Source organism: Rhinopithecus roxellana, chromosome 12 (assembly GCF_007565055.1).
Source record: "Rhinopithecus roxellana isolate Shanxi Qingling chromosome 12, ASM756505v1, whole genome shotgun sequence".
Lineage (NCBI taxonomy): Eukaryota > Metazoa > Chordata > Mammalia > Primates > Cercopithecidae > Rhinopithecus > Rhinopithecus roxellana.
The window spans coordinates 17038617-17050648 of NC_044560.1; the positions used below are offsets into that span (position 1 = coordinate 17038617).

Genomic DNA, 12032 nt, shown 5'->3' on the forward strand with positions numbered 1-12032 from the left:
AACACACAGAAAGTACCTGGCGGAAAGTCAGCCAGTGTGAGCTTCTAGCAGCAGTATCAATATTACTATGCTAATTAGTTTCACTGGGGGAGTACCTGGGCCGCAGAGGCCTCAGGATTTTGATTGTCTGGACGTCTCCCCATCCCTACACCCCACCTGCCACCGTTTTCCTCCCCTTGACGAGCATTTCTAAGGTGGACCCAATAATTTAGATTCATGGCGTAGGGGGCACAATGGTCCCAGGGCAGAATCAGTACCTGCCCTGGAAAAGATCTGAACCCTAGACTCTAAAGCCAGCTTCAAACTCCTTTGAACTCTTCGGGAAAGGAACATAATTCAGAGATGGCTTCTCAACCCTGAGTTCTCTTGGGGTTTGCAGATGGGACTGGAACTCCAGAGCTTTCCTCTCTAAATAATAATATTAATTACAACCTAGCAGCTACTCTTACTGTACTACATTATGTATATAATTTTCCTCCTTGATGGATACCTAACAAGCACTCTGTAAGAACTGTATTATCCCAACATTACAGATGAATTAATAGAGGCTCAGAGAGGTTAAACAACCAGTCAAGGGACCCACAGCAGGAAAATGGTGAAGCCTAGCTCTCAGCTCTGTCCCATCTGACACCACTCTAGCCTGGCCATTCCCCCTTAAGGGGACATCTGAGGCCCAGGTCCACAGGTTTTCCTCTCACTGCAGAACTGTCCCTTCCTTTTCTTCTGCCCTTCCTGAGTTGCCTGCCCCAAATTGGCTTGGTGGTGTTTCGTAGTGATGACATGTCTCACGTGCCCAATGAGAAACTTGGAGAGGCAGCTGTACTGGAAATTGTGAAATGCCTGACCAAGCTCATCAGAGAGGTCTTTCTAGGTAAGACTGTGCCATCAGTCCCTCCACAGTGTTCTCTGAACTCCAGGCACTGTCTGGCACAGTGGGACCACAGCAGCAGCGAGTGTCCTGGCTGACCTTCATCCATGGACAGCGATGGCTGTTGGCCAGGTCTTCATGGTGACCATTTCTCACCTTTCTAACAAGCCGGAAGGCAACATGCAAGCCCATGGGCCTGTGGATACACACAGAATCCTATCAAAGGAAATGCCCTGCATTTCACTATCTTCTGCTCCTGCCTATCACCAGACCCATGAAAGCTTCTCCAGGTGTCTAAAGTTGCACACAGGTGTCATCTCTGGGTGAGTCTCACACACAGCCCATGTGTCCTGCTCTGGAGTTGGCGTCCATCACCCTCAAACTGTCCTGGCTGCCAGGGTCTCTGGGAAATGCTGATTTCCAGCCAAGGTGCTGTTTCCTGTTGATTCCAAGGACTTCAGAGCCTGGCAGAGCAGGCAGGGACTGGGGGTGAGTGAGGCAGCAGCCCTACAGGACAGTGTAGGGTGAATAGGGTCTGCGTGCCCCATCTAATGGCCCTTGCAAATGTTTTAAAGCAGTCTGCACCGAAAACAACATCCTGGAGGCTAAATCAGGCTGCCAGGCTGCCAACTGGGCACCTGAGAAAGCAGCCTACAGCCCCCAGCCCACCTTTTTTGGGTTCCAGTACATCTGCCCCTTCTACAGATCTTCATCATACGCTCCCAGGACACAGATATGGAGTAATAATCAAAATAAATAACAGCACTAGCAGCAGTCACTCTGTGTCAAGTGTGAAGGGTCAGGCTGGCTCTAAGAATTGTCAAGCCTTAGCTCCTTCACTGTCACCATAAGCCTTGGGGGAGGTGCTGTGACCTCAATTTTACTGAGGAGGGAGGTGAGCCTTAGGGTTAAGCAAACTAGTGAAGGTCACATTTACTTAAGGGGTCCAAATCCTGGTGTGGGCACTGCCCTTACTGTCTGTTCCCGCTGCTTCCTTCCCTCAACACAAGTCAATCTAGGCAAAGAGATGCCTGGATGCTTCCAGCTTATCTAACCCAGCCCAACCCAAGTCAGGCTGCTTGGTTTCCTTTGTCTTCCAGCAGGGGTCACTAGTTAGGGTCAAACCAGGACATTCCCCCGACCCCAACAGCAGGCACCATTATTCCCAATGTATAGAAAAGGAAGGGCCGGGCGCGGTGGCTCAAGCCTGTAATCCCAGCACTTTGGGAGGCCGAGACGGGCGGATCATGAGGTCAGGAGATCGAGACCATCCTGGCGAACACGGTGAAACCCCGTCTCTACTAAAAAAATACAAAAAACTCCGGGCGAGGTGGAGGGCGCCTATAGTCCCAGCTACTCCGGAGGCTGAGGCAGGAGGATGGCATAAACCCGGGAGGCCGAGCTTGCAGTGAGCTGAGATCTGGCCACTGCACTCCAGCCCAGGCGACAGAGCAAGACTCCGTCTCCAAAAAAAAAAAAAAAAAAAAAAAAAAAGAAAGAAAAAAAAAAAAGAAAAGGAACCTGTGGCTCCAAGCTAGTCAGTTCCTAGGGAGGGACTCAAATTCAGATCCAACTGGGAGTACTCCTTTGCTTCACATGGGACTTCTGGAACACAAGTCAAATATTGGGTAAGAAAATGCTTCCCTGACTGTTTTGTTTTTTGAGAGAAGGTCTTGCTGTCACCCAGGCTGGAGTACAGTGGCACGATCAAGGGTCACTGCTGTTTCATCTCCCAGGCTCAAGCAATCCTTCCATCTCACTCTCTTACATAGTTGGGATTAGAGGCACACGCCACCACGCCCTGCTAATTATTTTTATTTTCATTTTTATTTATTTATTTATTTTTTAAGACTGAGTCTTGCTCTGTCACCCAGGCTAAAGTGCAGTAGTGTGATCTTGGCTCACTGCAACCTCCACCCCCACGGGTTCAAGTGATTCTCTTGCCTCAGCCTCCCAAGTAGCTGGACTACAGGCGTCCGCCACCACAGCCTGCTAATTTTTGTATTTTTAGTAGAGATGGTGTTTCACTATGTTGGCCAGGCTGGTCTCAAAGTCCTGACCTCAAGTGATCCACACACCTTGGCCTCCCAAAGTGCTGGGATTACAGGCATAAGCCACTGCGCCTGGCCTGTTTTCAATTTTTGTAGAGATAGGGGTCTTGCTGTGTTGCGTAGGCTGGTCTTGAACTCCTGGGCTCAAGTAATTCTCTCCCTCAGCTTCCCAAAGTGTAGGGATTACAGGCATGAGCCACCATGCCTGGCCTATTGACTATGATTTAACACACGAATGTAAATTATAAGATTTTGTAGTTTCTACCACACTTGCACATTTATTGAATTTCCTAATATCCAAGATGCCATTGACTGAAAGATGCATCATTTTGTATAACTAAGAAAAAACAGCTACCAATTATAATCTGACACAGCACTTTCTCATGGCCACACCTCACTTTTAGAGATGGTACTATGAGAACAAATGGGAAGAGGTGAAATGAAGGTATTATCTAACTGAGAATTCTAAAAACACAAGTCAAGCAGAACACTCTCATTTTATAGATAATTAAATCGAAGTACAGAGAGGTCCAGTAAGTGGCCTAAGAAGAGGAAGGGACTGAAACTCGAGATTCAGGGTTCCACATCATGTGTTCTTCCTGCTGTGTTCAACTTTACCCACCAGAGTCGGCCGTGAACACTGGTCCCTGCTCGTCAGCACAGCCAAGTGGCTGACAACACAGGCATGCAAAGCAAACAAATGCAGGGCCCTGGGCCAGGTGCAGTGATTATATGCCGGTAAACCCAGCACTTTGAGAAGCTAAGGCTGGAGGATCGCTTGAGGTCAGGAGTTTGAGACTGGTCTGGGCAACATAGTAAGACCCTGCTTCTACAAAAAATAAAAATTAGCCATGTATGGTGGTGTGTATCTATACTCTTAGCTACTTGGGAAGCTGAGGCAGGAGGATCACTTGAGCCCAGGAATTTGAGGTTACAATGAGCTATGATTGTGCCACTGCACTGCCGCCTGGGCGGCAAAGCAAGACCCTGTCATGTAGAGCCCAGTTCTAGCTCTGCTATGGTTTAGCTGGGTAATCTCATAAAGACCCAGTCTGCTGCCTGTGAAAAAGGAAAGTAATGGTACCTGTCCATAGGGTTGTTATGAGGATTAAATAAGGTAATTCATTCACTCATTTAGTCAATCAACTAGTAGTTATTGAGCATCGACTATGGTGGAGACACCATTCCAGGAGTAGAAGACATGGCAATGAACAAGACACCAGGTCGCACCCCCGTGGAGCTTATGTTTGCAAGGAGCTGGGCACACAGAAGCAGTGAAAACACAGGAGTGAGTCCTTCCCTTCTCAAATGCCCTTGGGATTCAGGGTTTTTTTTTTTTTTTTTTTTTCTTAAATGGATTCTTAATGGCTGCTGGCATTTACTTTAGAGAGGTGAGGTTTTTCCAGGCAGTTACAGTGATGCATTTCACAACCTCCTACTTTGGCAGAGTTCTCAGCATTTCCAGGTCTTGTAGGCTGTACAAGGCAAAGGGTGTGTTAGAGATATTTCCCAACTGGAATGGGAGACTCCAGCCTCCCTCATTTGTTCCAGGTCACTCCCTGTGATAGACCAAGCTCATATAAGGGCCCGGCCCTGTTCTGAGTCCAAGAGTTGTTTTTGTTGAGTGTCAAATATTTATTGAGCACCGATTAGGTACCAGACACTGAGCATAAAATAAAACAGAAATGAGGCTGTTCATGTGGAGGAAATGAGTCTAATGGGTTCCCCTGCACCTCCAGGTCTCATTCACAGGCCCCTTCCTCAGGGAGGCTTCCCAAACCCACTCCTACCCTCTGTTGTTACTCCCATAGCAAGTGGCCATTCCCTTTTTGTGACATCCCTTACACCTCTACTCAATACCTGTCAACCCTATTGAACTGCAGGACCTCGGGCTGGAAGCCTGGTTTCCAGCTCTGTGCATTGGCTCATAGTAGGTGCTCAATAAAACATTTGCTGACTGCATGGATGAGTGAAACTCCTAAGGCCTCCCAGAGTGAAGCAGACCCTTTCCCTAACAGTAAGATGGATCTGGAATCAACAGGAATTGGGAACACGAAATTACCAAGTGGCTGACAGTGATCGGAATCATTTAGACCTAGTTCTCCCCTTCTCATCATCGGCTGCTTTCCTTCTAACCAGGAAACTTCCTGCTGGGAATGGGTTTAGGGACTGTGATGAAAGCAGTCACTGCTCTTCCTCCCAAAGCCTAAGCAAAGTTCAGTCAGATTCTATCAAATGTGGGTTTCCTATCTGCATCTTCTCCTCATCTGTGCTATCGCTCTTCCCCTTGAGCTCTGATGGCCAGTGGCCAACAGAAAATGATTAACTCCCCCGAGTGCTTTTGCATATATATATTTTGATGTTTCACCCTTGCTTCCCAGATACTAAAGTCTATGCTGCTTTGGGAAATCATGACTTTCACCCCAAAAACCAGTTCCCAGCTGGAATTAACAAGATCGACAATCAGATAGCAGAACTATGGAAACCCTGGCTCAGTAACGAGTCCATTGCTCTCTTCAAAAAAGGTACCAACACCATCTGCTCCTATCAGGAGCACTTACTGTATGCCAGGGTCTGATCTTCGTCTTTACAACAACCCCTTGAAATAAGTACTGATTTTATCTCCAATTTACAGATAAGGAAGCCAGGGTCATACAGCTTAGAAAAGGCAGTCTTGGGAGCAGAATCCAGAACTAACTCCAAAGCCCTTGCTGTAAACCCCATGGCACTCATGATGCTCCTAAGTTCATGTTTATTGAGCCTTTACTGTGTGCCAGGCACTATGCTCAGCCTGGTCCTAGACACTTCACAACAGCCCTTGGAAGGAGTGGTTTCACTTCCAGCAGGTGTGAACCTTGCCACCACTGACACCATGGGCTGGATGATTCTGCCGCAGAGGACTGCCACGTGTGTTGCAGAATGTTGCGAACACCCACTAGAGTGATACTCTCAGGAACACCCCCACTTGTGACAACCAGAAATGTCTCAGACATTGCCCAGTGTTCCCTGGGGCCAGAAGCAACTGGTTGAGAATGACTGGTCCAGAAACACAGCGAGCCCAAGGTGACGTTGACCCTACTCTTCCCTTTCCTCAGTCTCCTGCTGTTGGGACTCCCCAGTGGTCAAAGCCAACCAGAAGCCTGTGGCACAGAGGCCTGTTGATTTAATCCACGTAGATCAGCTCTTGGAAAAGACAGCTGAGCGGTGAAGGGTGGACAGTGGATCTGGATGGGCAAATACACATCACTGTTATTCTCACTATACAGATAAGGAAACCGAAGTATAGAGAGGTGAAGTTACTTTCCCAAGTTGCACAGCGAATGAGTTCCAGAGCCAGGATTTCAATCCAGGCCTCCTGGCTCCAGAACCTCTGACCTTCCAGACTGAGGTCCCACCCATGGGAAAGATGGGAGGGGAAGATGCAAGGGAAAAAGAGAGTGGGACCATGAAGTGGAAGGGGCAGAAGCCTGTCTGGCCAGAGGTGGGGGCCTCCTTCATATTGTCCCTGGCTGTGACAGGTGCCTTCTACTCTGAGAAGCTGCCAGGTCCCAGCGGGGCTGGGCAAATTGTGGTGCTCAACACCAATCTGTACTACCAGCAATGAGCTGACAGCAGACATGGTGGACCCTGGCCAGCAATGCCAGTGGCTGGAAGACGTGCTGACCAATGCCTCCAAAGCTGGGGACATGGTAAGAGGTCCTGCTTCTTTCTTTTCTCATCTAGGGTTATTTTCTGCACAAGTCTCCCGCTTGGCACAAACTCACCCACCCACCCAAAGATGCCCACATCCCAGAGGGTCCTTCATCAGCCTAGCACCAGCAGAGGGCTTCTTCCATCCTCACCACAGCCCTGTGTTGCTGGGATCTGGAGCCCACTGCAGATGAGGACCCTGAGGCTCATAAAGAGTGGTGATAGTCCCAAGTCACATAATAAGTGATGAGGCCCAGACTAGAAGACCAGTCTCCAGACTCCAAGTCCAGTGCTGTTTCTACTCCCACCACATGTGCAGCTGCAGCCAGGACTGTGTGCCAGACCTCCAGGGGATGCCCTGCCCTTGAGTGTGTCCAGCTAGTCTGCTGGCCTGACAGCTCCTCAAGGACTGGCTCAGTGTCTCATTTGCCCAAGTCCTCGCACTGACTAGCCCATCTCAAGGGGATCTCACAGCTGGTGCCCATGAGCACGCACTATGTCAACATTGGGCACGTTGTTTAGGACATTATACAGATGATCTCAGGTAGCAGAACTATGGAAACCCTGGCTCAGTAACGAGTCCATCATTGTCAAAACTCCACCAGCTAGGTGTTATTCCGGATGAGAAAACAGCAGCTCAGAGGTGACACACAGCTGGTGTCTAAACTGCAGTCTGACTCCAAAACCCATAGAGTTAACCCTGTCCCCTGTTCTAACTCCTGCCATGGTGGCCAAGTGCCCAGGTGTTGTCAGCTGAGTGACTCAAGGAATGTAAGAAATGAATGCACATTACCGTGTAGCATATGCCACACAACCATGCAAGAATGGTTTCGTTGCAGTGTTCAAGCTCTCCAAGAGAAGAGTAGTCTTTGAAGGATTAGGAGGGTTTCATGGAGGAGGTGCTCTTTGAGTTAGGTTTTGAAGTATGGGGAGGATTTACAGAAGTGAAAAGGAAAAGGGTACTCCAGGTGGCAGGCACAGAGGTGGGTAGGTACGTGGTGCATTCATTGCAGGGCACAGGGAGAATGCCTGCGTCTGCCTGGGAGATGGAATCCTGGAGGCCTTCAAGGAGGAGACACATTTGGGCCCATCTACCTGCCTTTGGGGCAATTTGCAGGTTTTGAGAAGTAGAAATGAGGGTCTGGAGAGGGCATCTGTGAGCCTCTTCTGGGAACCCCTCCCTTGTAGGTGTACACTGTTGGCCACTTGCCCCCAGGGTTCTTTGAGAAGACACAAAACAAGGCATGGTTCCAGGAGGGCTTCAACGAAAAATACCTGAAGGTGGTCTGGAAGCATGGTTGCGTCACAGCAGGGCAGTTCTTCAGGCACCACCACACTGACAGCTTTCGGATGCTCTATGATGACGCAGGTATTCAACCTGGAGGGCAACTGCCAGCTCCGTCCCAACTTCTCTCCCCAGACCCTCTCTGTCCTGCTGCTCTTTCCTGACAGGTGCCCCCATAAGCGCGATGTTCATCACACCTGGAGTCACCCCATGGAAAACCACATTACCCAGAGTGATCAATGGGCCTAACAATCCAGTCATCCGGGTGTTCGAATATGACAGCCACACTGAGCCTGAAGGCCAGGAGTCCTGTGGAGGCCAGAGGAGGAGGGTGGCAGGGGCTTAAATGCATCACCACCTCCCGTAACGCTCAGCTTATCCACCTTCCCCTGACCACTAAGTCTCAGGAAGGTTGATCTCCTTCCACCCTTCTCCAGCTCAGGATCAGAACCCTGGAGGCACCTGCCACCAAGTCAGGGCAGTGCTTCCCCAAGTCTCCTTTTCCCCTAGATGACTGTCACAGCCTCATACCTGGTCTCCCTGCCTCTGGCCCTGCCCTGCTATGGTCCATCTGCTACACAAAAGAGAAGAAACTAATCTCCTATAGCACCACTTTCATCTCGTCTCTGTCCTGCTCAAAAACCTTCAATGGCTCCCCAGTGCCTTCAAGATAAAGTTGTGTCTCCTTGGCCTAGTACTCAAGGCTTCCCACAGTCTGACTTAAAGCCCATTGTCCACCTTTTCCATACACAGACAAGGCTCCAGCCCCTAATTCTCTGAGCAATCCCTCACCTGGTAGGATGAGCTTGTGGTTGTTGAGATGAAAAATAGTATTCTTTTATTTATCCAACAAAATGCATTAAGTCTGTGCCATGGGCCAGGCCCTGTTCTAATCTCATGAGATATGTAAATGTACAAAACAAAGTCACCCCTCTCCTGGACCTGACATCTTACAGGAGAGGGACAATAAATATGTAGAATTAATTCTAGTACTGAGAGAAGGGGCTAAGGAGAAAATCAAAACAGTGAGGCGATAGGGTGGCAGCTATGGGAGGTGTGTACTCTGTTAGACAGGTGGGAAGGGGAAGTGTCCACATAAGGTGCCATTTAAGTTCTGAGTGTATTGAGGGAGTGAGCCATGTGGGTATCTCGGGGAGCAAGTCAAAGGCCGGGGGTGGGAATGTGTTTGGTGGGTTAGGGGAAGAGCACGGAGGCCAAGTGGCCACAGGGAGAGGCCCAAGAGGAGAGTGGGAGGGGAGGTCCGACCTTGCAGGCATCATTGAGGACTCTGGATTTGGAGGGTTTGGCGCAGAAGAATGAAATCCTGTGACTTAAAATTTTACGGAATCATCACGTCTGCTGTGCAGGGAACAGGCTATAGGGGCAGGTGGGGAAGGATTGAGGCCATTTGGAGGGAAGGACAAACCCCAGATGACAGGATGGTGGCTTGGCCAGGGTGGAGGCAGTGAGGTGGTGAAAAGTGCCAGGTCCCGGATGAATTTTGGATGCAGAATTTGCTAGAGTGGATGTGGGCTGTGAGAGAAACGGACGAATCCAGGAGGCCTCCAAGGCTTTTGGCCTGCGCAATGGATAGGCTGTGGCTGCCCGTTACTGAGAAGAGTGGCAGGGTGATCAGGCTTCGGGGGTCAGTCAGAGGTCTGGTTTTGGACCTGCTAACTTTGGGATGGCTGAATGGCATCAAGTGAAAGTGATTAGGGAAGGGGCAAGTTGGAGCTTGAAGAGGTGGCGATAGAAATGTGATCTGGGAGTGGAGAGAGGACATTTAAAACCAACGACTGGATGAGCTCACCCAGGTCCTTGATTCTAATAAATGTTGATTAAGAAGAGGTCTGAGGGGTTTTAAGAGTGGCCTGTTGTCTGCATAGGCACTCTGAGGGTCTGAGCAAGGGGAATGGCAGGCTGAGGGACCCCCACCATCACCCGTGAACGGGCCCTACATTGTCCTCAGGGAGGGAGTCAGCCCTGAGCTTGAATCCTGACTCCACCACTCATAAGCTTTTTGATCTTTTGACCTCTGTGCCTCACTTGCTTCACCTGTAAAATGGGAGTAACAGAACCTCACAGGGTTTGAAGAGGACTACATGAAATAATGGAATGTGCCTGGCACAGAGTGGCCATGCATACGGGCAGCTCCTCTTACCCCATCTGCAGTGGCCTGAAGCAGTTTCATAAATGTACCTGGAACCTGTTGGACTGATGAACCCTGCAGAGCCTAGCCGTGAACATGCACCTGGGCCCTAGGAGTCTATAGTTCATAATCTCTCTCATGCTTAATGTCGCTCTTTTTATGTTGCTTTTGTCTATTAATTATGTAAATATTTACTGAGCATCTTCTATGTGTACCCTAGCATAGTGGGACCTGGGTAAACAACCTGGGGGCCAATCCTGCTACCACTGAATACCTGTATGAATACCTGTATGACTACCTGTATGAATAACTGTATGACTACCTGTATGAATACCTGTATGTGTACCTGTATGAATACCTGTATGACTACCTGTAAGAATACCTGTATGAGTACCTGTATGACTACTTGTATGAATACCTGTATGACTACTTGTATGAATACCTGTATGAATACCTGTATGACTACCTGTATGAATACCTGTATGAGTACCTGTATGACTACTTGTATGAATACCTGTATGACTACTTGTATGAATACCTGTATGAATACCTGTATGACTACCTGTATGAATACCTGTATGAGTACCTGTATGTGTACCTGTATGTGTACCTGTATGAATACCTGCATGAATACCTGTATGAATACCTGTAAGAATACCTGTATGAGTACCTGTATGACTACTTGTATGAATACCTGTATGAATACCTGTATGACTACCTGTATGACTACCTGTATGAATACCTGTATGACTACCTGTATGAGTACCTGTATGAATACCGGTATGCATACCTGTATGAGTACCTGTATGACTACTTGTATGAATACCTGTATGACTACCTGTATGAGTACCTGTATGAGTACCTGTATGAATACCTGTATGAATACCTGTATGAGTACCTGTATGACTACCTGTATGAGTACCTGTATGACTACCTCTATGAATACCTGTATGACCCTGGCCAAGTGAATTAACCTCTTTAGGCCTCAGTTTCCTCATTTGTGAAACTAGGGTAATAAGCGCAGTTACCTCATTCAATTCAGAGGATGTCTGCCAAGCACACTGGGTGCACAGCTAAGTGCTCAATAACTACTAGTGGTCATGATCACTACTCTAAAGAACGTGGGGGCAAATGCAAGGTGCAGGATGGGGATGGAAGCAGACAGCTGCTCACAGCCGGCCTACCCCAAACCCTTTCTCCAGGACATGGTGACTACTTCATGAACCTGAGCCAGGCGAATGCTCAGGGGATGCGGTGCTGGGAGCTCGAGTACCAGCTGACTAAAGCCTACTGGGTGCCCACTCTATGCAGGCAGTGTTGGACTGCATCACTGGCGACCAGGGCGCACTACAGTACTACTACGTCTATAACTCAGTCAGCTACTACCCTGGGGTCTGTGATGAGGCAGCACGTGTGTGCCATGCGCCAGGTGGACGTTGACGCCTACACCACCTGTCTATGCCTCTGGGGACCACACCCGCGCCCCATCTCCCGCTGCTGCTGATGGCCCTGCTGGGCCTGTGCACGCTCGTGCAGTGACCCGCCAGGCTCACCTTCTTCCTGGTAACGGGTAACGGGGGTAGTGCCCGGGATCACCCAGAACTGGGCCTTCCACCATTTCCTCCGCGCCTGAGGAGTGAACTGAAATAGGACAACCGAATCAGGAAGTGAAGCCCCAGGAGCTGCAGTGATCCGTGATCGCGCCACTGCAGTCCAGCCTAAAACCAGACTCTCCAAAAACAAACGAGAAACAGAAAAGAAATGACGACCCAAGACCCCCCACGGCATATTTCTTTTGCGTTTTATGTTTCATTCACAAAACAAAGCTCATCGTGCGTTTGATTCTGTGTTGTATTCCTTTTCTTTTCTTTTTTGTCCGAGACGGAATCTTGCCCTGTCGCCCAGGCCGAGTGCAGTGGCGCCACCTCGGCTCACTGCAACCTCTGCCTCCCGGGTTCATGCGATTCTCCTGCCTCAGCCTCCTAGCTG

The 12032-nt window shown here is 49.2% G+C and overlaps 1 protein-coding gene across 1 annotated transcript; it reads left to right on the forward strand.

Moving 5' to 3' along the window:
* The first annotated feature begins 780 nt into the window (after positions 1–780).
* SMPDL3B (sphingomyelin phosphodiesterase acid like 3B) lies at positions 781–11582 on the forward strand. Its single transcript, XM_010380416.1, is given in 10 exon segments — positions 781–871; positions 5301–5444; positions 6438–6513; positions 6515–6608; positions 7798–7978; positions 8062–8176; positions 11211–11332; positions 11335–11446; positions 11448–11500; positions 11503–11582. Coding segments are annotated over 10 exon segments (1068 nt in total).
* Positions 11583–12032: the final 450 nt, after the last annotated feature.